The 27,109-nt window shown below is 41.8% G+C and overlaps 1 protein-coding gene across 5 annotated transcripts in view; it reads left to right on the forward strand.

Moving 5' to 3' along the window:
* The window catches only part of GRID1 (glutamate ionotropic receptor delta type subunit 1), an 834,382-nt gene that overhangs the window by 334,942 nt on the left and 472,331 nt on the right, over positions 1 to 27,109 (forward strand). For all 5 annotated transcript variants that reach the window (XM_073353357.1, XM_073353358.1, XM_078853794.1 and 2 more), the window contains exon 3: positions 779 to 1,063. In XM_073353357.1, the coding sequence (XP_073209458.1) occupies positions 779 to 1,063 (285 nt within the window). The remainder of the gene's footprint in view (positions 1 to 778; positions 1,064 to 27,109) is intronic.

Raw genomic sequence — 27,109 nt, forward strand, 5'->3', positions numbered from 1 at the left:
AGACAACTTTACAGTGTTGTTAAATGCTTCGTCATTCATGCTTTTCCCTTCATTCTAAAACATACTTTGAGAGTTTTCTTGGTTAAAAAGATGCAGGATTTTTTGTAAGTTTAAAAATCCTTCAGAACTTTGTATAAACCAAATGCTTGAGACTGAAATCTCTCTTTAGGGCCCCAACATTTTGATCTCTGCAATACACATCAGATGAAGGATGGTTTTGTGGCTAAGGCACTGGACTGGGACTCAGCAGTTCTGAGTTCACTTCCTGTCTCAGTCACAGACTTCCTGTATGACCTGAGGCAAGTTATTTAACCTTTGCCTCCATTTCACATCTAAAAAATGGAGACATTGTTTCTTCCTCCATCTTCCCCCCACCCCAACCCCTTGGTCTGTTTTCCCAACTTAGATTGTAATAGGGTGACCGGATCTCAAGTATGAAAAATCGGGACACTTTTTTGGGGGGCGGGGGCAGGTATAGTTGCGAATATAAGACAAAGCCCCTAATATCTGGACTGTCCCGGTAATATTGGGATGTCTGGTCACCCTAGATTGTGAGCTCTTTGGTGCAGGAACTGCTTCTGACTGTATATGTACAGTACCTCGCTCAATGGGGTTTTGCTCTCAGTTGGAGCAATGTGGCATAACTGTAGTATAACTAATCAGAGCATGTCCGACTCTTCAGGGCAGAAATTGTATCTACCTCGTTGTCTGTAGTGCTTAGCTAGACCAAAGGAGTTTGAAGTTGCTCTAACCCTGTTTTCTCCTTTGTTTTCCTCAGCCTGTGACCTGATGACCCTGGGAATCTTAGCCTTAGTGACATCCACTGGTTGTGCCTCAGCCAATGCCCTGCAGTCCCTGACAGATGCCATGCACATTCCACACCTCTTTGTACAGCGCAACTCGGGAGGTTCCCCGCGCACTGCTTGCCACCTAAATCCTAGTCTTGAGGAGGAAGAATACACACTAGCAGCCAGACCGCCTGTCCGCCTCAATGATGTTATGCTGAAACTCGTCACCGAACTTCGATGGCAAAAATTCATAGTATTTTATGACAGTGATTACGGTGAGTGCAGTGCATCATTTGAGACACACCGTGGAGTCTCTCTTGTGTTTAGCTGGAAAAGGTGGTGCAAACATACAGTTTTGGGAAACAGTTGTTTGAGCTTATTGCAGGTTATGAGGAAAATGTTTTGAATGTACCAATATAGATCTGTGGTTTTGAGTGAAAAAGTGCTGTGAAAACTAATTCTCAGACATGCAGCAAAGTCGCTTAGTAACACCCTATCAAGACAGCTGAAGTTTGAATCATCTTACAGGTTTTCAGTAAAATATTAATAAGCTGTTGACATTGATTGGCAATGTTCATATGGGTATGCAATGGAGTACAAGAAGAACTCTACACTAATCCTTTGTAATATGCTTCCTGTCAAAGCTGAGCACAGTTCTCTTTAAAAATTAATTTTCAAAATTTCTGGTACTAACTTCTCTATATGGTTCCCCTCACAATTCTCTGTTTGGAGCATGTATCACAGTGGTACATTTCATGACATTTATAGTAAAGGGTAGAGTTAGCATTTCCCCTGTGTTTGATATGAGTTATATATGTCAGCAAAATTTTATTCTGGGCTGAAACTTGGGAAACAGAAATCTTAGCTTGAGTGAATTAGGTATTCCAAAGTGGAAATAAATTAATCTACGTGTTGCTGAACTCTCACATTGCAAAGATAAAAATCTAAGTTTATTATTTTTGCATTCCAGTGATGAAACTATGGCTCTACTGATATTGTATTCACTGCCATCAGCTTGTGACCTGGTCTCTTGAATAGGGATCAGCAGACTTGTTCTGCCTGATTTCAATCCCCTGCAAGCATTTTTGTTTGAAGTTTGACTTGCACATTATTGGTTTTGTGCCTTAATATGGAGAGACTGTGGCAGGAGTGGGGAGGAGGGTTGGGAAATAAGAAGAGGGAAAGAGAGAAATATTGTAGTGGTAAACTATATTAGAGGTATATGGTATAGATGGAATAGTGTGTCCACTTACACCAGCAGAGCTTTCTTGTTCTATTCCTACTACACAGCACAAGCTTCCCTTTAGCTAGCTGGGGAAAACACAGCTTTTCATTTAATTTAAAAGGAATCCTTCTTGGTAAAAATAAAAATGGGTTTAAATTTAGATTTATGTTTAAAAGGGTTTCTGACTCAGGCTAGTTTTGCAAATCCTGGGAACTGCCCCCAAAAACCATTTGTGAGGAAGGTTCACCCATTCCTAAAGAACCAGAATGTGGCCGCTGCTGTTGACTTTATTCAGAAACTCAATCTAGAGCTCCAAAACAGTATCAGTTCTGTAGAAATGTCTTAAGGGTGGATTCAATATGCAGATTTACATTAAACTTCTGAATTTAGATGATCTGTAGGGTAAAAAACCAAAGGCCCAATCATGCAGGCCTTACTTGACAAAACTGCTTTTGATTCCTTGTCCTATACACATATCTCTCTTGAAAGGGCTGAAATACAGTGTACTAGGTGAATGGTTTCTGTTCTCAGAATTAATATGCAGCAAAATATTTGGCTTGCAGAAGGTAACATTACGTTAATGTTATGCATCCGATGAAGTGAGCTGTAGCTCACGAAAGCTTATGCTCAAATAAATTTGTTAGTTGCTAAGGTGCCACAAGTACTCCTTTTTTTTTTTTTGCGAATACAGACTAACACGGCTGCTACTCTGAAACCTGTCATTACATTAATGTTTATTTCCATACCCTCAAAATATCTTGCAAGTGTCACATTGGCTCTCTCTGCAAGGAATTAATATCTCAGTGCCTAACTGTGGTACTCTTACTGACATTGAATAGAATCTTGTTCTAGAAGTAAGGTACATGGTGTAAAATACTATTCCATATGATCAAGATTGTTATTATTTGGCCCTCAGTTGGGGAGGTAGTACTCATAGGAGAAGCACTACTGTTGGGTAGCAAATCATCACAGACTTCAAGCCTCTTTCCTAGGGGAGCATGTTTCATAATACATTATTCCCCTCTGTCCCTTCCTTTAGGTGCTCATTCCTCCTTTATGCCTGGAATCTCTGATACCCAGTACTCCATGCAGAAGGGCTAATATGGGTTCAGGGGAACCCTGCTTCTCCCCTCCACTTTATCCCCATTGTCCATTTGTGCAGGTGTTTGTTCCCTTCCAACCATGCGAAGAGTTGGGAGCATTTGGGTCAGTCATTAGAGGGGTAGCTGTGCTAGTCTGTATCCACAAAAACAATGAGGAGTCCGGTGGCACCTTAAAGACTAACAGATTTATTTGGGTCTAAGCTTTCGTGGGTAAAAAACCCACTTCTTCAGATGCATGGAGTGCATCTACGTAGAAGAATAAATGGGCACAAATCAGACATCAGGAATGGTAACATAAAACAGCCAGTAGGAGAACACTTCAGTCTCCCCGGATATTCAGTAACAGATTTAAAAGTAGCCCATACTTCAACAAAAGTTCGAAAACAGAATTCAAAGAGAAACTGCTGAGCTACAATTCATTTGCAAACTTAACACCATCAATTTAGGCTTGAATAGGGACTGGAAGTGGCTGGCTCACTACAAAAGCAATTCTCCCTCTCTTGGTATTGACACCTCCTCATCAATTACTGGGAGTGGATCAAATCCACCCTGACTGAATTGGCCTTCTACATTGGTTCTCCACTTGTAAGGTAACTCCCTTCTCTCGTGCCAATATATATTTATTCCTGTATCTGTAATTTTCACTCCATGTATCTGAAGAAGTGGGTTTCTTACCCACGAAAGCTTATGCCCGAATAAATCTGTTAGTCTGTAAGGTGCCACTGGACTCCTCATTGTTTTTGTGGGTCAGTCATTGCCATCTTCGGGGAGGGGGGAAATATTCTAGGCATGACTGCATGACTTGGGAGAAATGAGCAAATGTGTAGTTGTTTTTCCCAAAACCAAATACTGTGCTTTCTTGCGACTAGTATTCATATGATTCTGGAGTAAACAACATACACCTTTAGAGATTTTAGAGGCTTCCAGAATGATTCTATAAGTCTCTAAAGTTTAAACTAAGGAATACATTAAGGAATACATGACATTAAATTAATATTATAGGGTAACATCAGCCAATGTGAATAAATTGGTAGTAATAGTTGAGAGTAAATCCATTCACCTTTCCTATCTTTGTTTTGCTTTATTCCTCCCCACTAGTGTGAAATCAGGAAAGAACGTCCTCTTTAAATTTGGATTTTTGTGTGTCTCTTTTTAATGCATCAACTTGATACTAGTTGTAGTGGTAAACTTTCTTGGGGAATGTATTTCTCTGCACTCTATAATTCCATTTTCGCCATCTCTATATTCAACGGAAACAGTTTTGTGTTACTGTGATTCACTGCAATGTATCTCAGTGAACCACCTCCACAAATATAGGGAGCCACATCTCTGCGGCATCTTCAGTGCAGTGTACGGCATCCTATGAGCTGCTCTAAACTGCACCAGCTGGCTTTTGTTCCCATATGTTAGCTGAGGATTGTGCTTTGCTTTCTATCTCTTTTCCTGTATACTCCTGGTTGGCCCTGTCATGCTCCCTGCACAGGGGCTGGAGGGAAAGGAAGAGTAGAAGCCAGTTCCAGGCCTACTGGAGACTCCCTTATGCTGGAGGCGTACTCAGCTGGGGAGTTATGACAGGTTTCCACTGCCTTCACTCTGCAGAAAAAAAATTAAACCGAGCACACCAGAAAATCTGGTACAGGAGGCTTTGTGTGTGTGTGTGTGGGGCGGGGAGGATAGGATTTTTTTTTTTAAAGATACCAGTAGGTATTTGTTGAGAAAGGGAGGTGGGAGAGAGCCTATGGACATGTAGTTGCTAACTTAGTTGGCAGGAAATCACATGGAGTAGCTAAAGACTGACTACCATACACCTAATATTAGCTCCTCTGCCATCTATTTAGTTTCTCACCAGACCTGTGCTTTTGCACTTCCAGCTGAGTGACTACCCAGCTCAGCATTCCTGATTTGACTTCTGAGTCAGGGACTGACTGTGAGGATGCAGGTCGCTTGGAGAACATGTCCTTATGATCACAGAGGGTTTACAGCACTAGGCATTTGTGATTGATTCCAGTAAACAGTCCTCATCTATGCAGCTTTTGGAAATCATAACTTTTCCCTGAACTAACATTTTTCATTTATTCATCTGTAAAACCAACCAGACTCTGCATATCATCTACCTATCAAACTGTCAGATTTTCTGAGGACAAAATAATGTGGTCAAGGAATCTTGCATAATTAAAAAAACAAAACCTTTGTTTATAACCTCAGGGAGAGCTTAAAGCTGAAGTTTGTTTACATATTGATTATCTTCCCCATCACACACTCTTTGCATTGATCTAGAACAAAAATAATCTAATGTAAAATTGACCTGGCAAATATGTACACATGGAAAGTCAAATGTTTGTCCTTACCTCAACGGGACTCTTACAGAGCTGTGGCTATGATGAAACATGGCTTGTTTGACATTTTTGGCACAAACTTTAGAGAGAGAAATTTCTATGCACAAACTTTGCAGAGTGCAAGATGTTCCTTTTTGGTAGAATGCCCCAAAATCATGTTTTTAAACTTGACATGAAATGGAAAGATAGGAGTGAACCTAGCAACTAGAGGGAAAAATTGCTAAATTGAACCAGGCTTTTGCCTTTTCTATCTGTGATATTCAGGCTGTGTTGAAACTGGAGCTTTTAAATTTTTGCCATTTTTGTGGAGAAGAAATGAGTAATAGCCTCTTTTAATGTAGTGAAGGGACCTTTCAAAGACCTCCATCTTGAAGGTTGAGACATAAAACCTTTTTTCAATATACAACATTCTCCTACTGGGTCATATTGATGAAGAAAAGATCAATTGGTATGTCTCCATATAGCTTTTGTACGTTGTAGAAGGAACACGGGGATTCATGTTTTCTCCATAGATAATGTACTTTATGACTCTGCTAACCCTCACTTTTAACAGTTCTTTTCTCGTGCCTAAGAAGTATGTAATTTCAGAAGAGGCACTGAGAACTAGAAAAGCTGCATTTGCTGCAGCCATGTGTGCATAAAAAGAAGAAAAGGGGCAAACAGACTAGAATGTACTCTTGAATCTGCACATGCAACTCCTCATTGATACCAGTGGAAGTTATGCCTGCAGAGTTAGGTATGGAAATTGGTGCACTGTGTTTACGATAGTTTTATAAGACAACTAAATTAAGTCTCTTCACAGTCTGAACTTCTGGAGTGTGGCTGAGCAGTCTGAGCATAGGTGTGGAAGTGAGACGCTGTAAATTCTAGCCCTAGCTCTACCACTTAGTTGTTTTGTTCTCTCAGGAAGGCCATTCAATCTCAATATGATTTAGTTTCCCTCTCTGTAAAATGGGTTATCTAGTATTTGAAATTCACTTTGAGGCCCTCAGGGGAAAGGCGCTGTAGAACTATAAAGTATTAATTGGCAATAATGTAATTATAACCATATGCATTTACCTTAGGAACCATGGTCATATTAAGCGGACACGTTCTTAGGATGATTTTTAGAAGACAAAGATTAATGACTGTAATTGGCTTTAATTTATGAAAAAATGGTGTCTGCATTAAGCATGTTAGTGGTTCTCCTACTGTGGTCTGTGGAGTTGTTGCCATGACAATGGAAAAATCTGCAGTAGGAATACAAGGCGATCATGGCAGGTTGGAACGCTCCAGTTTCATAGGTGAGTGTATTCGGACTGTATTCTGGGCTGCTTTGTATGCCTTCAAGAAATTTGCTAGCAATTCTATTTTGTTTGCTTATTGTTTCATGGGTTTTACTAAGTGGTGAGCTGCAGCCAGTTCGCACCGGTTCACTAGAACCGGTTGTTAAATTTAGAAGCCCTTTTAGAACTGTTTGTTCTGCAAGGGACAACTGGTTCTAAAAGGGCTTCTAAATTTAACCGGCCAAAAGTGGCGCCTTAGGCGCTGACTCCATGAGTGCTCCAGGGCTGGAGCACCCAAGGGGAAAATTTGATGGGTGCAGAGCACCCACCGGCAGCTCCCCACCCCACCCCCAGCCCAGCTCACCTCCGCTTCGCCTCCTCCCCTGAACGCACCGCCCCGCTCTGCTTCTCCGCCCCCCCCAGCTGTTCACGCGGGAAGCTGGGGCGGGCTGAGAAGCAGGCGGTGGCTTCACACACAGGCCCAGGGAGGCGAAAGTGAGCTGGGGGGGGCACAAGGTGGGCCACCCGCGCCGCAGCAGGTAACCAGGGGTGAGAGGGCACGCAGGGGAACCGCTCCCTGCCTCAGCTCACCTCCACCACCCTCTGCCTGAGCGGGAAGCCGCCGCCTGCTTCTCAGCCCTCCCCAGCTTCCCGCTGAACAGCTGATTTGTGGGAAGCCGGGGGAGGGGGCGGAGAAGCAGAGTGGGGCAGTGCATTCAGGGGCGGAGGCAGAGCCAAGGTGAGGTGAGCTGGGGCTGGGCGTGGGGCGGGGAGCTGCCGGTGGGTGCTCTGCACCCACCAAATTTTCCCTGTGGGTGCTCCAGTCCCAGAGCACCCAGGAAGTCGGCACCTAAGGCACCACTTTTGATGTGATCAGTGGGGGAGCGGCCGCTCCCGCTGCTCCCCCCCTAGCTATTCTCCCCTGCCCCTAGGAGCCAGAGAGACCTGCCGGATGCTTCCTGGGAGCTGCCCCAGGTAAGCACCTCCGGGACTCCCCACCTTGCCCCCTAGCAAGTGCCTCTGGCTCTTAGGGGTGGGGTGGGCATCCACTACGGTGGCCCACGAGACCCTCCTGCCCAGTTCTGGGGGCAGTCAGGGGACAGGGGAGGGGGGTGGATGGGGCAGGGGTCCTGGGGAGGGGAGTCAAGGAACGCGGGGGTTTGGATGGGGCAGGAGTCCTGGGGGGCGGGGGTGGGCAACAACCCCCTTGTGGGGTGAGGAGGAAACCCGCTTTTGGCAGCTCATCACTGGTTTTACTGGTGTAGATATATCAATGATCAAATTGGCTGATACCAAAGTTGGCAGGGTAGCGAGCACAGAGAAGAACCTAACCAAACTGTGAGATGACCTCAAGGGGTTAGAGCTGTGGGGATGCCTGCAATAAGGGGAGATTTGGCACTAATCATTGTGAAGTGCTGCTACTAGCAAGAGCAAATAAACAGCACTATAACTGCTATAGAAAAGTACTGTCCCTAGGTGGGAAAGTGGCAACCAATGGAGTGTTTCCCTAAATATAGAGTGCAGGGTTGGGTCTACATGCTGCATCTCCAGTACATCACTGATTGACCAAACACCACCTTTAATATGTACTAAATATAAACGATAAGAATCTGCTTGGCTGTGAGGAATACAAAGTCATTCTGTTTCCCAAGAGATGATGAGTAATAGTTGTGTTTTTAGGTTAGTCTTATGATTGGAAAACATTTCTCTTGTGCTGGGGTTTCATCTGAAGATCTCTACATTTCCATACACAAACACATTCAAGCAAAACAATTACTCATTTAGGGCCCGAAATTGCCACTGTGACAGCACTACGTATGTGAAAGGAGGCTGCAGTGCTTGGCTCTTAATTCTGTGTGCCAAAAAAGTGACTAATACAGCAGACTGGAAAATGGCAATTACTTTCCATGAACATTTTCAAAAGAAACGTGTATCTGCACACACACATTTTTCTAAAACTTTCATGGACCAAAAATTGTGTGTGGGTGTGTTTTGGAGCAGGACAGGGGTAGTTTTCTGAAAAATGGGAGATAATTATGGAAAAGTAAAAAAGAAAACTTTTTTGGTTTGGAAAAAAAAATTAGACAAATATTAACCTCTTTCATAAGAAAAATTCAGCAAACTCTAGCAATTAGGTGCCAACTTCCCCCTATGAAAATTATGCCTCCGTAAGGGATTGGAAACTAATTGACTTTCCATTTACTAAGTGCCCTTGGAATTCTTTTGGGGTGTGTCAGATTTACCTCTCCCATGAAAGAGGAACGCAATTTTCAACCCTAAGTTCCAGCTCTAGGGGATCCATTGTAGGCCAGAGCCTGCTGCCATTGGCTTTCAGGACTGCTGCTGTCCCACTATCGAAGTAGATTCAGCAGAAATCATTGCAGACTCTGAATCTTACAGTTGTGTTCGTTTCCCCCCAGGTACAGAGAAATGAAAATCTAGAAGAATCCAGCCTTAATCCCTAGCTGTGGAGCCAGAATCCCATGGAAACTCCATGTAGGTGCTGCTCTGCCTTTCACGCCTCCCTAGCTGGGGAGCCTAGTCTATGCAGCATAGACTATCCTCTGTTCCAGGGAGCGTAGGGGAGGAGAACATTTAGTTTATAGATAAAAAAAATGGCACCTTAAACATACCTGTTCCACTTTGTGTCTTCGACTCCTAGCTGATTTATATACCGATCAGAATTAAGAACGAGCTGGTTTTTATTCTGTTTCCTGCATCATCAGCAGAACAGTGTGAATAAATGACTTTTTTTTGGTTTGCTGGCAGTTCTGAAAAATATGGAGGGAAAATCCTTTCAGGTCAACCCAAAACAAATTTATTGAAGTCTTTGAACTGAAAAGGTGAGGAAAATCATAGGGGTGAAAATAAACATTTTGTTTGTCTCAAAACTAAATATTTCAGTTTGATTTTCCAACATTTTTAATGTTTCTAAAATGGAATTGAAGGGAATTAGACGAGTCATTTTGCACTGAAAAATCAAAACTTTTCAATTTATTTTCTGAATTTAACTTTTTTTGACTGAAACAATCCTGCAAAATGCTTGTCAAAACAAATCCATATTTTTATCCTCTGCCCCTCAAAAAGGCCAAAAAATATCTCTCAGCTCTAATTATCAATTAAGTTGTTAGCCAATTGTGTCTACAAATCCCTGTTATTACTTCTGAAGATGTCAGGAGCAGAGAGAACAGAGCTTGTTTTTTTTTTCCTCTTCAGATCCCATGCTGAGTTTGTAATACTGACAGATAGAGGAAAAAATTAACCTTTTGACTTCTAAATTGAGCAAAGTTGATATGGAAGGCATTGAAGAAATGAAATTTTGTGTTCCTGCATTTATGGTCTAAGTCTGATTCTGACTTTTCTGATTGTAACAGCACTTAATATAATTGGGTTACGCAAATTAAGAGTGGATTTTTGTCATTTCTGTTAGTATTTTTTTATTTAGTAATGCATTACAATACAAAACACTGAATGTAATTAAATAAAATGTCATTTCATACTACTGCTTGTAAATTAATTTTTAGTAGTACATTCTTAAGTAATATAAACATTCATTTAATTATGAACAGATATTAGAAACCAGAAAGATATTATCCTTCCATGTGTGGCATTGCATACCTGGCCAGGTGAGAAGTTGGTGGAGGTTACTTCTGTCACTGAAGCATTAACTACTGGACATTGCCAGAAGCAGCAGCATAGAAACATAGGGCTCAAAGAGTACTTGAAAGGTCATCTAGCCCAATCCCCTTTGCTGAGCCAGGACCAAGTAAGCCTAGACTATCACTGACAGGTGTTTGTCCAACCTGTTCTTTAAAACCTCAAATGACAAGGATGCCACAACTTGCTTTGGAAGCCTATTTCAGTGCTTAACTAGCCTTACAGTTAGAAAGATTTTCCTAATATCTAGTCTAAATTTCCCTTCTTGTCCTGTCAGTGGACAGGGAGAACAATTGATCACCATCCTCTAACAGCCTTTAATATATCTCAAATCTGTTATTAGGTTCATCTCCATCGCAATCTTCTTTTCTAAACATATCTGATTTTTTTAACCTTTCCTCATAGGTAAGGTTTCCTAAAACTTTCATAATTGTTGTTGCTTTCTGCTGGACTATCTCCAACTTGTCCATATCTTTCCTTAAGTGTGGCACCCAGAAGTAGACACGGTACTCCAGTTGTGGCCTCACCAATGCCAACCAGGGTGGGACAGTTGTTTCCCGTCTCTTACACCTGACACTCCTGTAAATACACCTGTGACAGAGTGCAGGATGCAAACAGGTGAGCCTGTACTCTGATCACTCAATATTAATTAGTTCCCCTGGAGAAAATTGATGGGAGTAATTAGTCAATCAGCCTGGCTGGTTGAGCCAATTACCCCATCAACTGGGGGCTAATAAGAAGAGGCAGAGGAAGGCAATGCAAAGGGGAGGGAGGGAAGAACAGGGCTAGCCTTTTCAACCTTTTTTCATTTGAAGATCCCTAAAAAATTTTGAATGGAGGTGCAGATCCTTTTGGAAATTTTAGACACGGTCTGCGGACCCACAGGTTGAAAACCACTTTCTTAGGCCAATTTGCTTGGACTTAGAAAGGAGTTAAACATCTAAAATATGGTGGTTGAGTTCTCACTAGAGAGCGTAGACTTAAGCAAGATAACCTACAGTTGTTTGTATTTCCCTTTTTATTTCTTTAGTATAATCTTTGAAATGAAACCTCACTTCTTATCCTCTTAACTCTGTGATGGGGAGGAGGAGGAGTTCTTCAAGTGATGGTCCTTATATGTATTCCAAATATGGGTGTGCATGTGCCGGAGCCAGAAGTTTTTCAGCTGCAGCGTCCGTTGGCTCACACGGTCATCTTACATTGCCACATGCTCCATGTGAGGCTATAAGAGACAGTGTGGGCGATGCACGCTCAGTTCTCTCTTACCACATGGTCGGCATCAGAATCCTCTCTAGGCACTCGTAGCCTCTGTGTGAAAGACGGTTATAGACACAGTTATTTAGTTCTGCTGCTTCTTCTTACTTCTGGAAATAAGTTAGTGTATATAGTAGACCCATGCAGGGCCTCCCCTGGCCTCTTCAGGGGATTATCCCTGCATCCTGGGGTTCAAGAACTGTGCCTTATGCCCTCACTCATTCTCCGTGAGTGATGAGCACACATGTTGTCTCTACTGCCTAGGTGAGACGCACCTTGTCACCCTCTGTGATATCAGCAAGTCCTTCCTGTCAAGGACCCGTGGCGCTCCACTTCTGTGACTCAGCAAGTTCCTCATGGCAGAGGCACTCTGGCCTTGTGTGGAGTCTGATTCCAGACCATCGGTACCGACGGTGTGTTAGGGACTTATTCCTTCACCTGCTTACTTCCCTGGTCCTTCTCGCATGAACAGAGAACAACAATACCCGAAGTCCAAAGGTGCAAACAATTCGATGTTGATTGGGGTGAACTTCCAGCAAGCATGATTCCAGTTTCCTTCCTTAGTGTCCCCCTTCCCAGCTCTGACACCACAGAGCCTTACCTGTGTCCCTGTTCCCATTCCCCCCCTTAGCAAAACATGATTCCAATTTCCCCATCCCCATTCCCTGTTCCCATTCCCCCCCCCCCCCGGCCACTTCCTGATTGACTGCAGACTATATAGTAAAACTTGAATTCTGCTTATGTATACCTTAACGAATTATTTTACTGAAATTTAACTAACCAATCCTAACATACTGTAACATTAAGAAAAGGAGTACTTGTGTCACCTTAGAGACTAACCAATTTATTTGAGCATGAGCTTTCGTGAGCTACAGCTCACTTCATCGGATGTAGCTCACGAAAGCTCATGCTCAAATAAATTGGTTAGTCTCTAAGGTGCCACAAGTACTCCTTTTCTTTTTGCGAATACAGACTAACATGGCTGTTACTCTGAATACTGTAACATTATTTAACCAATTATATCCCACCACCTTAATTGGTTTACACCCAGCAAAATTAATTATACAGCAGACAGAAACAATCACAGAACCAGACAGAGATTATACAGACAAACAATAGGGAAATGGGGACTACAGTGATAGAACAAACACAGAAATGAGGATTTCACATCCCAGCTATTGATAAGTGAGTTCTTGCCAGACAGGATGCTATCAAACTAAGTTTCCTTTTACATTTTCTAGGCATTTCCCTTTCTCTGGAGGTGATAGGCATTATCAGGACAGGATTCACAAAAAGAAAAGGAGTACTTGTGGCACCTTAGAGACTAACCAATTTATTTGAGCACTTCATTGGATGAAGTGAGCTGTAGCTCATGAAAGCTTATGTTCAGATAAATTGGTTAGTCTCTAAAGGTGCCACAAGTACTCCTTTTCTTTTTGCGAATACAGACTAACACGGCTGCTACTCTGAAACAGGACAGGATTGTATTCCTAACAGCCCAATAGCACCTTATTTCAATGTGACTAGTTTGGAATGTGAGGATGTGACCATACGTTTCCCAGCTTATGGCTGCCTCTGCTGCTTAGCCAAAGATCTTAGCCTAAGAACAGAGCCTCAGACTGTCACAGTAAGAGAAGGCCCTTACACTGGCAGACAGTGATTTTGATTTTTTCTTTTATACCTCTATAACTAGTTAAGTGATAAGAATACACCTAAATTCTTAGATTATAGGCCTTTACAGACAGGCCTGAATATCTATATCCTAACATGGTGCACTGCCACTCACTGGCAGTTAGCGCTCTGCCCTCGGCTTCATGCCCGGATCCATCGGCACTGCAGAGACTTGAGTAGGCACATGAGAGCCACAAGCATTCTCACGAACACAGCAATTCCCTGTCACAGACCAATGTGACATATCGCGTTCCCTCCCTGAGCCAGGTTCAGTCAGGTGAGATGTCGTGTGATGACCCCACAGGGCCACCCCCTTAGACAGGGGCAAGGTGAAGCAGAAGCAAGACTTGTTGGCGCTGCCGGCTCCTGCGGTGACTGAGGGTTATGATAGCCTGCCAGTGCACAATCCTCAGCCATGGCAGGATTCTCCAGGCCTCCACTCCACATACTCCTCCTCAGTTCAGCGGACAATGAAATCTGCCCTGGACAGCAGGCCGGATGGATCCGCTGATCCCCACCTCAAACTACTGTACCCACCCCTGCAGCTACCTACACCAGTGGATGAGTCACTCCCACTGAGCTGTGACCTGTCTCCACTGGTTGTGGTACTGCCCAAACTGACAGCTCTGCCATTTCCAGAAGCTTATTCAGATTCTGAGGGCTTCTTAGCAGAAGAGCCATCCTTGTCCCCAGTCTCCCAGCATAGCGTGACTCCTGGGTGCACCCACCTTTTCCGATGCACTACATGCCAGTCCTGCTTGGGTGGTACCCATATCTTTGGAGCCCACAGTACAGGACCCAGGGCACCAGGACCCGCATGGACCCTTATTGATGGTTGTACCCACCATCAATGGCCTCATATCAGTCCACCCCATCCCCTCCACTGGCACCTTTGCTTGGTTGCTTGGTGTTCTGTTTAGCTGGGTTGTGAGGGAGAAAGAGATGTATCATCCATAGGCAAATTGAGAGATTTTCATCTAGGTGATTAACAATACTTTCATTTGGCCATTTTAGTTTCTGCTCTTGGGGAGTGGAACTCCTGATCTATGGGTCCTTAGACAAAGTGAACCATTTTATTATTGTCTTTACTTCTTAGGTGGATCCTATTTTGGGATAAACAGAAGAGAATAACTTTTTCTACTTTTTTGAGGGCCAGAAGAAATCAGTGGTTATTAATCATTCAAAATTAATAGGCAGAAGGTTTAATACAAATATAAGGAAGTACTTCACACAATACGAAGTCAACTTGTGAAACTCATTGCCAGGTGATATTGTGAAGCCAAAAGGATTACTGAGTTCAAAAAAAGAATTAGATTGGTCTATCAATGGATATTACACGAAGGTCCATTCTATGGGTGTCCCTAAACCTCTGACTGCCAGATGCTGGAACTGGCCGATGGGGTATGTATTGATCACTTAATAATTGTCCTGTTCTGTTCATTCTCTCTGAAGCATCTGGCACTGGCCACTGTTGGAAGACCGGATACTGGGCTAGTTGGACCATTGGTCTGATCCTTTCTTATTACTTGCTTCAAACTCATCTCTTGCAGAGCAGGGATTTGAACCTAGGTTTCCCAAGTCCTCGGCTACTGTCCTAACTAGCCGTAGCTACGGGACCATCCTTTCTTTTCCAAAATCATGTAAAGCTGTTATTGACCAACTGTATGCCTCAAATCAGTTTATTTTATTTTGGGGGGTGGGGTGGAGGTGTGTGACATTCTAAATTTAGGGGAGGTGAACCCAAAACTTCTAGCTCTGGAAAGGCTGTTGAGACTTTAACATTGTGTCTTTTTTTAAACAAAACAAATCAGTAAACCTATTTTAATTTTTTGAGGTTTGTATTGCACCCTTTAAGCCCTTCACAGTTGGGATTTGTGGAATGAAGATGCCTAATTTTACAGGTGGAAGGCTAGAAGAAAAAGAGAATTAAATCCTAGTATTCCAAATTAATGTTTGAAAACTTTTTGCAACACAACAGTTTATATTTGTCTCATCTATAATATATGGGTCCAATACAACTTAATTAATGAAATATAGAACCAGATTGCAGTGCCTTTGCTCATGCTGAATAATACTTTAAACTACAAATTGTCCCATTGAAGTACACTTGCATACAACTTTAAACATGGATTTTGCAGTTGCAAGCTTAAACAGGAGTTTCAAATTAGCATTAACATTTCAAGTAGAAATGTGTTGTCTATGACTGGGCAGAATCTTCTTAAAATAAATTATTTCAGGCTATATATAGGAGAACTAGAAATATTAGACAGAGGCTGTTTTTAAAAGGTTGTTTGTGTCGGGGAGCTTCACAACGTTAATGCTCCAAAGTTAGAGCCCCTGAAATGCAAGCTGGATGACTGAGTTTCAGTGGAGGGTGATCTAATATGCATCCTATTATTATAACATTCGTTTAAACTGAAGCAATGCATTTTTTCCATATGAAAATGAGTGAATGAGTTTAGTTTAATTGTTGGGAAAAATTTTAAGCACAAAGAAATCCTTTGAATACAGCAGGTACTATTTTTCTGCTCATCTCTCTCCATTTGGTAATGAAGGGCCAGATTGGCCCTTTCTACGGAAAGCACATAGAGTTGGGAGGGGAGTTTTGGGGAAGGGGTAGGGGTAGAGAGAGGGAGGAACACTGGAAGGTTCCCTCTCACAAGAGTTTCCTTTTAACAATTCCCTCTGATGGGGAGCCAGATTTTTGGAGGTTGTGGTGCATCCCAGCCCACCAAGGATATGCCAGGAAAAGAACAATCTGCACAGATGCCCCTTGGTTGCAATCCCTCCTCTCCCATTCAGCAATAGGAGTTGTACAGTTTGTGGCCAGATTACCCTCCCGCTATGCAGTTGAAGATTTGGGAAGCAGGGACCAAGAGAGTGCTAATTCAGCTGTGAGCTATATTATTGCTGGTCTGAATTTCACTTATTCCTGGTGCCAGGGAGAGCAGCATCTCCCCTGACTCACCTTCCATTCTTGGCTTGTCCACCAAAAGTTGGTAGAACTCTACTCCTGACAGAATTCCATTGGAAGGTCATCCGTGCAGGGTGAGTGGGGTGGGGGAATTGTACTGTGGCCAGAACAGTCCTCTTCTATTATATATAGAAAGATCTGTGTAAAGAGTCTACTTGGCCCCAATTTATTAATCTCCAGTGCATATTGGGCTGTGTCCTGATGGCTTCACTCAGTCCTTACACAGGCTATACTCTTGCTGAAGTCGATAGAAGTTTTAATTATGCAAAGTCTTCAGGATTTGGCCCATTGATTTTACCAGTTGACATCAAACATTCATGTATGCTGGAGTTAAATAAATTCTAGTCTAGTATCCAAAAAAACTATGTTGTAACAGCAGGAGAACTTTGTAAAGGAAAAGTGTAGGCTCCCATCAGATCCAATACTTTACTTCTCCTTTATTACCTTCAATCCTACAAATGATGGAATCTTGGAAGAAAAGAGCCCTGTCTTCTCTATTTATATTCCAGGTAGGATTATGAATCCTTCTCCTTTGGACAAGTAATTAGAGGTCCAATCATAGCAATATACCCAGAAATTTATGCAGTGTGAGCACCAGCACATGATTAGATATTCTGTGAGTCACTTTCAGAGCAAGAGAAATCCTACTGGCTGATTGTGCAGTAGGGTGTGTTTTATTGCTACATTACGTTAGAGCCATGTTGTTCAGTGTTAATGGTGTGCAGTTGTGCTTCCTCTGGATGGCAGCATATGAGTTCACCAGACTCTTGTGAAAACCACAGATATTTCTCCTCAAACAGTTGTTGTGTTCAAGGTGCATCCCCTGTCACGTTAGCCATCTGTATCTGCTAGATGACTGTGTGCCATACCTTCCTAACATTCCCATTACACAAAGTGCTAAGATGGCTGTTCATCTCTACTCCCCCTCCCCCCACCGTGCACCTGAGAAGGCCTGGGCAGGATTTAACTCTAATTAAATAGAACAATAGATCATAATATTAATACAACATTGTGTGCATTGCTAAAAGCAATACTGGTAGAGAAAAGAGAGAGGAAAAACAGGATGTGATGCAGTAAAAAATGGAAGTCAGAGAAAGATGTACATTTGAAATGTACTTTTATTGGTTGATTACTTGAATTTAGGGCTATCAATTAATTACAGTTAACTCACACAATTAACTCAAAAAATTAATCGCGATTAATTACACTGTTAAACAATAGAATACCTATTGAAATTTATTAAATATTTTGGATGTTTTTCTACATTTTCAAATATATCAATTTCAATTACAACACAGAATACAAAGGGTACATACTCACTTTATTATTTTTTATTACAAATATTCGCACTGTTAAAATTATAAAAGAAATAGTATTTTTCAATTCACCTCATACAAGTACTGTAGTGCAATCGCTTTATCATGAAAGTAAAACTTACAAATGTAGGGTTTTCTGTTACATAACTGCACTCAAAATACTATACAAGGAGTGGAACTGGAGCAGCAGCAGCTGTGCATAGTGCTTCTCTTTCCTTGGGAGACCAAAAGAATCCCTCCAAGTCAATCTCAGCATTAATTAGAGGTATGTTGGGTACCAGGGCAGGGCCAAGGAGGAACTGTTCTATTCATTGTGTTCCCCTGCATGAATGCTGTCTTTATGATAAGATTCCATGGAGAAGTAAATTTTCCTAGAAGCTATACAAACTTCAGAGCCAAATCATCCTCACCATATCAGGAAAGGAGATGTGGTCTGTGCTTCATGATAGAAGAGGAGCCTGCACTGGAAAGGAGCAGACTCTGTTCCTGGGATCTGCAGGATTGAAAGCACAAGTGACCCGAAGATCCCCGGTTTCCACTAGTTCAAAGGGCCATGCCTTCTCCTCTGTCTGTGGGCTGGTAAACCCTATTCCATAGTAAGGAGTATTCAGTGGGAATTCTGTAATATTCACTTCTCCACACTTTCAGAGATCTGCAGGTTTCACAACAGGGCTCCAAGTTATTTTGCAAAAGTTGTTCCACAAGGCAAGGTTTAAAAAGTATCTCTTGTGGCCACGAGTCTTAAGATCCCACAGGTTCATGCATCTCGCTGTATAGGAAGATCCAGTCAGGTTTCCTAGTACTGATTTGTGGATGTGGGGTCTGCTGTAGTACTCCCTGATTAGATTGTCTGGTCATAGTTTGTATTAAATTTCCATCTGTAAGTGGTTTATAAAGGGTTCTATTCTAAATAGGTTCTTATAGCACATTCATCACCATAGATTTCAGAGTAGCAGCTGTGTTAGTTTGTATCCGCAAAAAGAATAGGAGTACTTGTGGCACCTTAGAGACTAACAAATTTATTAGAGCATAAGCTTTCGTGGGCCACAGCCCACTTCATTGGATGCATAGAATGGAACATATAGTAAGATGTAAGATAAGTTGGAAGTTACCATACAAATTGTGAGAGGCTAATTAGTTAAGATGAGCTATTATCAGCAGGAGAAAAAACTTTTGTAGTGATAATCAAGATGGCCCATTTAGACAGTTGACAAGAAGGTGTAAGGATACTTAAATTAAGGAAATAGATTCAATATGTGTAATGACCCAGCCACTCCCAGTCTCTATTCAAACCCAAGTTAATGGTATCTAGTTTGCATATTAATTCAAGCTCAGCAGTTTTTCGTTGGAGTCTGTTTTAGAAGAACATCACTATAGGTTCTGAGCATCCAATAACGATTAATAAATGATTGATGTTATAAATGTTAGACATGACTAACTATGCATTACAGATGGTTTTAATAGCGTCAAGAGAACCTATTACAGATATTTGACCTTTGGGCTCTTAATTTGTCTTGCTACATACATTAGCACTTTATTAGAAAGATGGGAGCAAAATGAGTTTGGGTGACACAGTGCACGGCAAATGGGGGCAGTGCTACAACAGGAACTTTGCCTCAATGCCAGGAGAAGCTACTGGAGTCAGCATATCCCCTCACCTGTGACGAGGGGTGTCATTTAGGAGGAAAATTCTCTGTGATGGAACATTAGCCCTTACATGTTATCATTAAACCTTTCCCTCTCTCTCATTCCTGTGTTCAGTGTCTTAATGTGCATGTTTGATTAACCCTGCAAGCCCACCTATAAATATATTTTAAGCAAACATCACCACCCTGTAATTATTGTCAGCCTGGATTTGCCCAAATGTTTTCTTAGCTGAAATTTCAAGCATATAGTTCTGAGAGTGTGGTGAAGTGTTTCGCTTGCATACGTTTTGGATAACGTCACAGGTTTTCCCACCATGCCAGAGGGAAGCTAGACAGTGAGTCTCTCTCCTCATCCTGCCCCTCCCCCTACCATCTTCCTAACCCTACATTCATAGAAAATGAGGATCTTTACCATGCATAGTAAGGCACGTTCTCCCTGCTCAAAGTGGGGATAACTCTTCCAATTGCTCTTTAGTGGAGAAGTGATTAGGGAAAGACACATTTTCAGTATTGTTGTCCCACACAACATCATCTCCCTGACTGGGGTTCATAATGGTATTAAGAGAGACTCCTTCCTCTGGTCATGTAAGCCTTTTAAAATTTCTCCCTGGAGTGGCAGTTATGCTCATTGCACCCACCCAGTGTCACATCACAAGTGGGCTGTGAGGAATCTATAGTCTTTCCTATGGGAGGGAGCCAGCCTTGTTGGTAGGGCCCTTTCTAATCAGCTAGCAATACTTTTGCTATCTTGGACAGTATAATGTAACCATTTCACTACTGATCTTGCCTAGCATCTTCTAGGCTGTGACAGTAGAAAGTAGAGGCATTTCTTTGAATTCTGACATTTCAAAGGTGATGCATGCAGGTGTGGTTTTTGCCTGAAGAGAGCAGTGAGGAGATTAGCACATCAATAATCATGTAAATCTAGAATGTTTTGGTTTTGTAGAGTGAGTGTTTAAGATACTCAGTGCCTCTTAAAAAGAAAAGGAGTACTTGTGGCACCTTAGAGACTAACCAATTAATTTTGAGCATGAGCTTTTGTGAGCTACATCTGATGCATCCGATGAAGTGAGCTGTAGCTCATGAAAGCTCATGCTCAAATAAATTGGTTAGTCTCTAAGGTGCCACAAGTACTCCTTTTCTTTTTGCGAATACAGACTAACACGGCTGTTACTCTGAAATCAGTGCCTCTTAGAGTTTGTTGCTTCAGAAATCATTTCAGTCTTTTAGAACACACTGCTAGCGGGAAAAATTCATTAACCATAAATAGAAGTGTCAAGAGCGAAAAGTACAAAGTTAGCAGCCTGTCTTTATGGGCTTAATTGACGTTATAAAGATGATAAAGGGACTTAATTTCACCTACTCAGCAACTTCAATGCAGCGCTTAAAAAATAAACAAACTGGAAGGATTAATAAAGCTAGCAGTATTGCAGCATTGTTTTTTTGTATTAGATTAAGATTTATTTTATTTTGTTTGCGCTACTGCAGATTAAAGTAATTTAAATCAGTTTGGTTTAAATTTAAAAAGTGTAAAAGAGGAAAACTATGTAACTGTTTGTTCCCTGATCATACAATCAATGGATACATGTGAGTAATTTTAAGTAGTCTCCGTGAATTCAGCACATAAGTGAGTGATTGCAGGATTAGGTTTGAGGTGGTCTGTCTCTATCTGAAATCATTAGGATGGGTTCTAAGTTCTAATACAGCCACAAAATATCCTCAAATGCATTTGTTTCTGAGCATAAGAACCATGATTAATATAATGTGACCTGATGCTGCACAAGTGAAGTTGGTGAGAACAGTATTGGCCTCTACAGTCCAAACACTTAGACTGGGATGTAGGTGGTCAGATCTAGTGGTAAAAGCAGTGGTGGTCATGTCTAGTGATCGGAGTTGGAGACAGTGTCAGGAATCAAGCCACGGTTGGAGCTGGAGTCAGTAGCTAGGATGGGACTTAGAAGCAGGGATCTGGAACAAGGCAGGGCTCAGGCAAGAAGTCAGGGTCTGATGTAGCGGCTCACTAGGGATTCACCTAGTTGCTCAGACAACTTCCTGCACCACCTCCTGGCTTAAATAGTGAGTTTGAGCCAATTGGAGAGATCAGAGGTGTCCTCCGAGTGGAAACCTTGTGGGCATTGACTATTGTGAACTCCCTGCTGGTACCCAGTGAGCTCCTGGGTGGTGGCTAAGGTCTGAGACCGCTGCAGACCTGCATTTGAGACCTGCAATCCCCCAGAGTACTTAACTTTTGGTTGGATAGCAGGACTAGTCCCAGCGTAAAGGGAAGCAAGTCTATAAGTGTTTGCAGGATGGAAACAGGTAAATGTTTGAGGATTGGTTGGTCCAGTGGCTTAGTTTTAACATATTTCAGTTCTTTTTCTTGTTAGTTTACCTTCTACATTCTTTGGGGGGAAAACCTTATATTTATTGTGGAAAATATCAGGGAATATATAAATAATCTCTTATATCCTCAATGTTAAGAAGATTTGTTTTTTGTAAAAAGTAATTGATTTAGGATGAAGTAAACAAGAATATCCTCTGTCTACAACATTGTCTGTATCCAGAGACATGACAATGATATTGTGGTGTACTGATATAACATTTTGGACATGGATGTACACTATTGCTTTAATTTCTTTTTCAAACTTTGTCAGGGTTCCATTTCCTGTGCTTTGGATTTCATGGATTTCACTGTGCTGAAATCACACCATCCTCATGTAGATATGAGGTAAACTAAGATTCTCATGGGCCCATACCACTTGAGCTAAAGGATCTCCTCCATTAACTGTTATGAATACAGAAATTGACTGCAGTTTTGCAGTTCTGACTCGATCCAGAGGAGGACAGTGGTGCACATTATTTAATTCACTACAGGATTATACATATTACCATTGGGTATAAAAATATTAACATAATTTAGAAAAAGAAAAACAATTAGATGCTTGATTCTTAATACCAATAAATATCTAAGTGTTAAAACTTACACTAACAGGAAACTCCTCTGAGGATTCTAATATGGTCCTTTGGAAAACATTGGCAACTGTATAAAGGTGGGTTTCCGCTTGTTTGTGATTGTTAATGTCTTTTTTTTTTTTTTAATGCTGCTGCTGAGAGTCTGTAGGGACACAAGTGTTGATAGCGAATCTGTTAGAAAATTGGGATTTAATCACACCTCTGACCTGCAGGTAAAATTGAACAATGTTTGGAGAGGAAGGCATCTATTGAAATAGTGTTACTAAATTAAGGGGATGTTTGTTGTCACTTTATCCACCTCTTTGGAAAAAGGCCTCTGGCTGAAATATCCCTATTAGGAATTGAAAGTGGCGTGAGTATTCTCTTTAGCGACACATGCTAATAAAAATGAATAGCTGAATGTTAGGGGTGAGCCAAAGAAGAAATGGGAATATAGGCAATTAGCTCTCCCGTCCACATTTTGGATGGGAAGATGGTGGTTTTTAAATCTGGTTTGTTCTTTTATCAGAGGGATGTTTTAAAGGAGAATATATCGCTTTTAGGGAAAAAGGAAGATTCTGGTTCTGACAGTCTCAGAAGGGGAATTAAAACATTGTTTTTGTTCATTATGAAAGTAACTGTAGTGGCAATGTAGGATGTCATCTTGATTTGACTGCTGAGATGTGCCAGCATAGCCAGAAGTTGTGCAGATACTTTTGATACTTAGTGCAGTCATGTTGTTTGAGGCCAGGAGCCTACTAATGCCCACCGTGCTATGGCTTATTGTTAGAGTTATTAGTAGGAGATGTCATCTAATAAAAAAGAAATTAAACGAATATAGCAGGATTTATGTATTGTATCCTTCCACTACAAAAAGTAGTTTGTGGTGCAGCAATGGAGTTTGTGTAAAGGGTAAAAACGCTCTTTCTCTGCAATTTGGAGTTTGTTGTCAGGTGGGCAATTTTTCAAAGGCACAAATGGCAGTTAAATGCCCAACTCTTATTGATATTTTTTTAATGTCAGCTAAGTTCTGTTTGTTACATTTCACATCTTGATTACTGCAACACCCTTCCTTCTCTCTGGCCTTGACAAATGCAATCTGGCCCCACTCATATCCATTCAGAATGCTGTTGCTAAAGCTCATTTTCCTAGCCCATCACTTTGACTAGATCAGCCTTGACTTTGAATCCCTCCACTGGCACTCCCTTTTGTATTGTTCTTTGTGCCCTTTGAAAGTCTCAGCCTAGACCTTTCCCCCCTGAATTGTTCACCCTTTCCTCAAGTCTCAAACTTTGGCTGCACAGTTCATCTGTATTTTGCTGACTGTCTACTTTCAGCTGCCAATTTCCCTTAGAAAACCAAAACCATTCATATCAAATTATCCCCAGATTAGTATTTCTAATAACAAATTAGGGAGACCTGATGGGCAGCTGGATTCATAGTTAGGAGGGTACAGGGAAGAGAAATCTTAAAATGACCAAGCTCACTCATTTTCATTTTAATTAAGAGTTTATTTTAGGTTGTTATATAATAAATTGTTTAATAAAAGCCACTAGAAATACATTCATAAAGAGTCGGCAATGCATCTTACACAGCAAATCCATATGTTTTGCATAAGTCATAAGTTTTTACAAAAGTGTAAAGGCAAAAACACAAGGTAAAGGAAGCCACCACATGCCATTTCTACTACCTGCAAAAGAGACAGCACTGCTCATGGTTTGCCCCTCCTTCCCCCTGCCTTGGGATTGCAGCGGGATGTATGGGTGCACATTTTCATGCCTCAGTCTCAAAGAGGGAGCAGTGGACAGTACTGCCCTAGCCGTTTACATTTTCTATTGGACACCTTGTTGGTTGTTCAAACTTCTAAGCAAATCTCTGCACATCACCCTCCCACCCATTAAGACTTTATCCCTTACTCTCACATGCATTGTGCAAAATACAGCATGCAGCTACCAGCTTAGGCAAGTTTTTTTTTTCTTTATCTGGAGCTACCAACTTGTTCCACAAACAGAGCCACCTTCCTTTCAGATGGCCAAACACGCTCACCGTCATTGTGCAGCTACTAAGGCGATAGTTAAACAGTTCATTCCTTCTGTCCAAGTGGCCTGGGAATGGCTTCATTATCCCAGGACAGCAGAGGATAAGTTAGGTCTTCCAGGATAACTGGAGCAATCTTCACACCATTAATGTCCATAGTGATCTTGGGGACAAACTGTCTTTTATTCATTAAGGTAAATAGGATCTTTTGGAACTCCGCTCTACCATTGTGGACCTTTCTAGATCACCTTACATTTATGTTTGTAAACCTGTTAACAGTGGTCTACCAGCTGTTGTAGCACCATGGAGAAATAACTTTATATTTTTAAACTCTGAGCCCAAGTATGAAAGGCAAATGATAATAGGCATGCGGCTACCATTCATGCCCTAGTACAGTTTGGGAACCTCAGGCATGCAAAGCCATCAATAATCTCCTGAGCATTACCAAGCTTTATAACTTGGTGCAACAGTAGCTTATGCATGTCAGCACACACCTGCATGACAATGGTGTCAACAGTCCATCTACCTAAACTAAATTGCTTGGCTATGGATTGGTAACATTCGGAGGTGGCCAGCTTCGAGATGGCAATGGTGACTTGGTTCTCAGTGAGTATGGGGCACTGCATGTTGGTATGCTGCAGCTCCAGGGCTAGTCCAGCACACTTCTCAAAAAAGGTCACCTTTGGAATCCTGAAATTCTCTTGCCGTGGCTGGTCATTCCTGTGGAATAACTCTTTCCAAGCTATTCACTCTGGTTTCCTGAGTCTGGAAATAATGCTGCTCCAGTGAAGCTGCTCCAGGAACAGTTCGTGTAGTAGCCATTGATCAGCGTCATCGTCATCTTCCTTGTCCTGCTGCAGCAGTCACATCACTTGCTCAGTAGTGCTATGGACAAAGTCCAAAACTGAAGCCACTCAGCTTTGAGAACTGAAGTACCAAGCTTCCTCTGCCTGTTCGTAGTTGCCAGCATAGCAGGATGGAGTACTGTTGGGTCTAAGCTGTCTGAAAGTAATTGAAAATGGCATTAGCATGCTCAAAAAGATGGGATAGAGAGATTGGGATCATGGAATTCTTTTGAATTTGACCCCATGTCCCAGAATTCCACTGCTTTCTGCCTGGCTTCTGCTATGTATCCCACAACGTGCAGAAATCCCAGAATGCACACTGCCCAGCAGTGAACTATAGAACCATGAGTACCCTCGGTGAATGCCACACACTTCATAGACAGCAAGCCCCCACCATATACAATATGATGCAAACTGAAAGAGGGCACAGCAATCCTGTGTTCACACTATTAGAGCATATTGTCCATTAACTGATGCACATCAACTCCCTGATGATTAAACACACTGTGTAGACAAGCACTTAGTCCATTTGTGGATCATTTGACAGTCATGTACCTCTCAGTTTGAATATCCGTTTAAGCTATTCTCCTCTCTCTTTCTACACTGGCTTCACGCAGATATTGGCAGTGGGGAAACAGTTTCCCAAGCATTTAAACTATTAGAAGTAATTGGTGAAATTCCAAACCTACTGTACTATTATTACACAGTAAGGTTTGTATCTCACTTGAATTGCTGAAGCTGCATATCAATGCCTTCAAAAGGTTCTGCCCTTCTTCCAATGTGATCACAAATTGCATTATAGACTTCACTTAAATATAAATCTCCTGGACTGTTACCATTCTGTCTTCCTCTCGATTATGAGCTTTCGGAGACTTCCCTCCCAACAGCTAAAGCTGTGGACACATTAGGCCATGTTAATCAGGGGGATAAGTATGAGTAGATCCTGTTCCATCCCTTTAACTCTTAATGAATGGGAGTGTAACGATGCTGGTTCTGGTGGGACCCAACTGAGTCTGAGAAACTGGGGTTTCTATGCACACCAAGGCAAACCAAACCAGCCAGACTGAGAGGACTTTGGTTTTACCCCACTTGCTAACCACAAGTCACACAAGCAATTCCCTTAGACACTCCAGTTTCCCAGGATCACCACCAGTGCTACTTGTTATGGGGATGAATGGTTATGAAAACCAGTACCCCAGTAAAAGAATAAAGGTTCTCTCGATCCCAAAGGACCAAGCCCCAGACCCAGATCAATATACAAATTAGATCTTACCCACAAATCACGCTGTTGCCAGTCCTTTAGAATCTAAAATCTAAAGATTTATTCATAAAAGGAAAAAGATATAGATGAGAAATAAAATTAGTTAAATGGAATCAATTACAAACAATAATGGCAAAGTTCTTGGGTCAGGCTTGTAGCAGTGATGAAATAAATTGCAGGTTCAAATCAAGTCTCTGGATTGCATCCACAGCTGGGATGGGTCATCAGTCCTTTATGGAGAGCTTCCGTTTGTAGCAAAGTCCCTCCAGAGGTAAGAAGTAGGATTGAAGACAAGGTGGAAATGAGGCATCAGCCTTTTATAGTCTCTTGCCATGTGGTCTCTGCTTTCTCTGTCCCAAAGATAAGCTGTCCATCACATGGCATGGAAAAGCCTCAGATTTCTGTCCATAGGCATGTCCCTGCATACCTTGCTGAGTCACAAGGTGTATCTGCCTTCTTTCAATGGGTCAGTTGTATAGCTGATGGTCCTTAATAGGCCATCAAGCAGGCTAGGGAGTGCTGACACCAACTTGTCTGGGGTGTTCCCCAGAAGTGTAGCACAAGTTTGAAATACAGACAGTATAGAGCCAATATTCATAACTTTAACTACAAAAATGATACATGCATACAGATAATGTCATAACCAGCAAATCATAATCTTGTCATAGACACCCTTTTTGACCTCCTTTATACAAGATTTGGTACCACTACAGGACCTTAGTTGCAACAATGATCTATACGGTCCCAGTTTGATATCAGTAACATCACAGGGAGATACA

Source organism: Lepidochelys kempii, chromosome 7, assembly GCF_965140285.1.
Source record: "Lepidochelys kempii isolate rLepKem1 chromosome 7, rLepKem1.hap1, whole genome shotgun sequence".
NCBI lineage: Eukaryota > Metazoa > Chordata > Testudines > Cheloniidae > Lepidochelys > Lepidochelys kempii.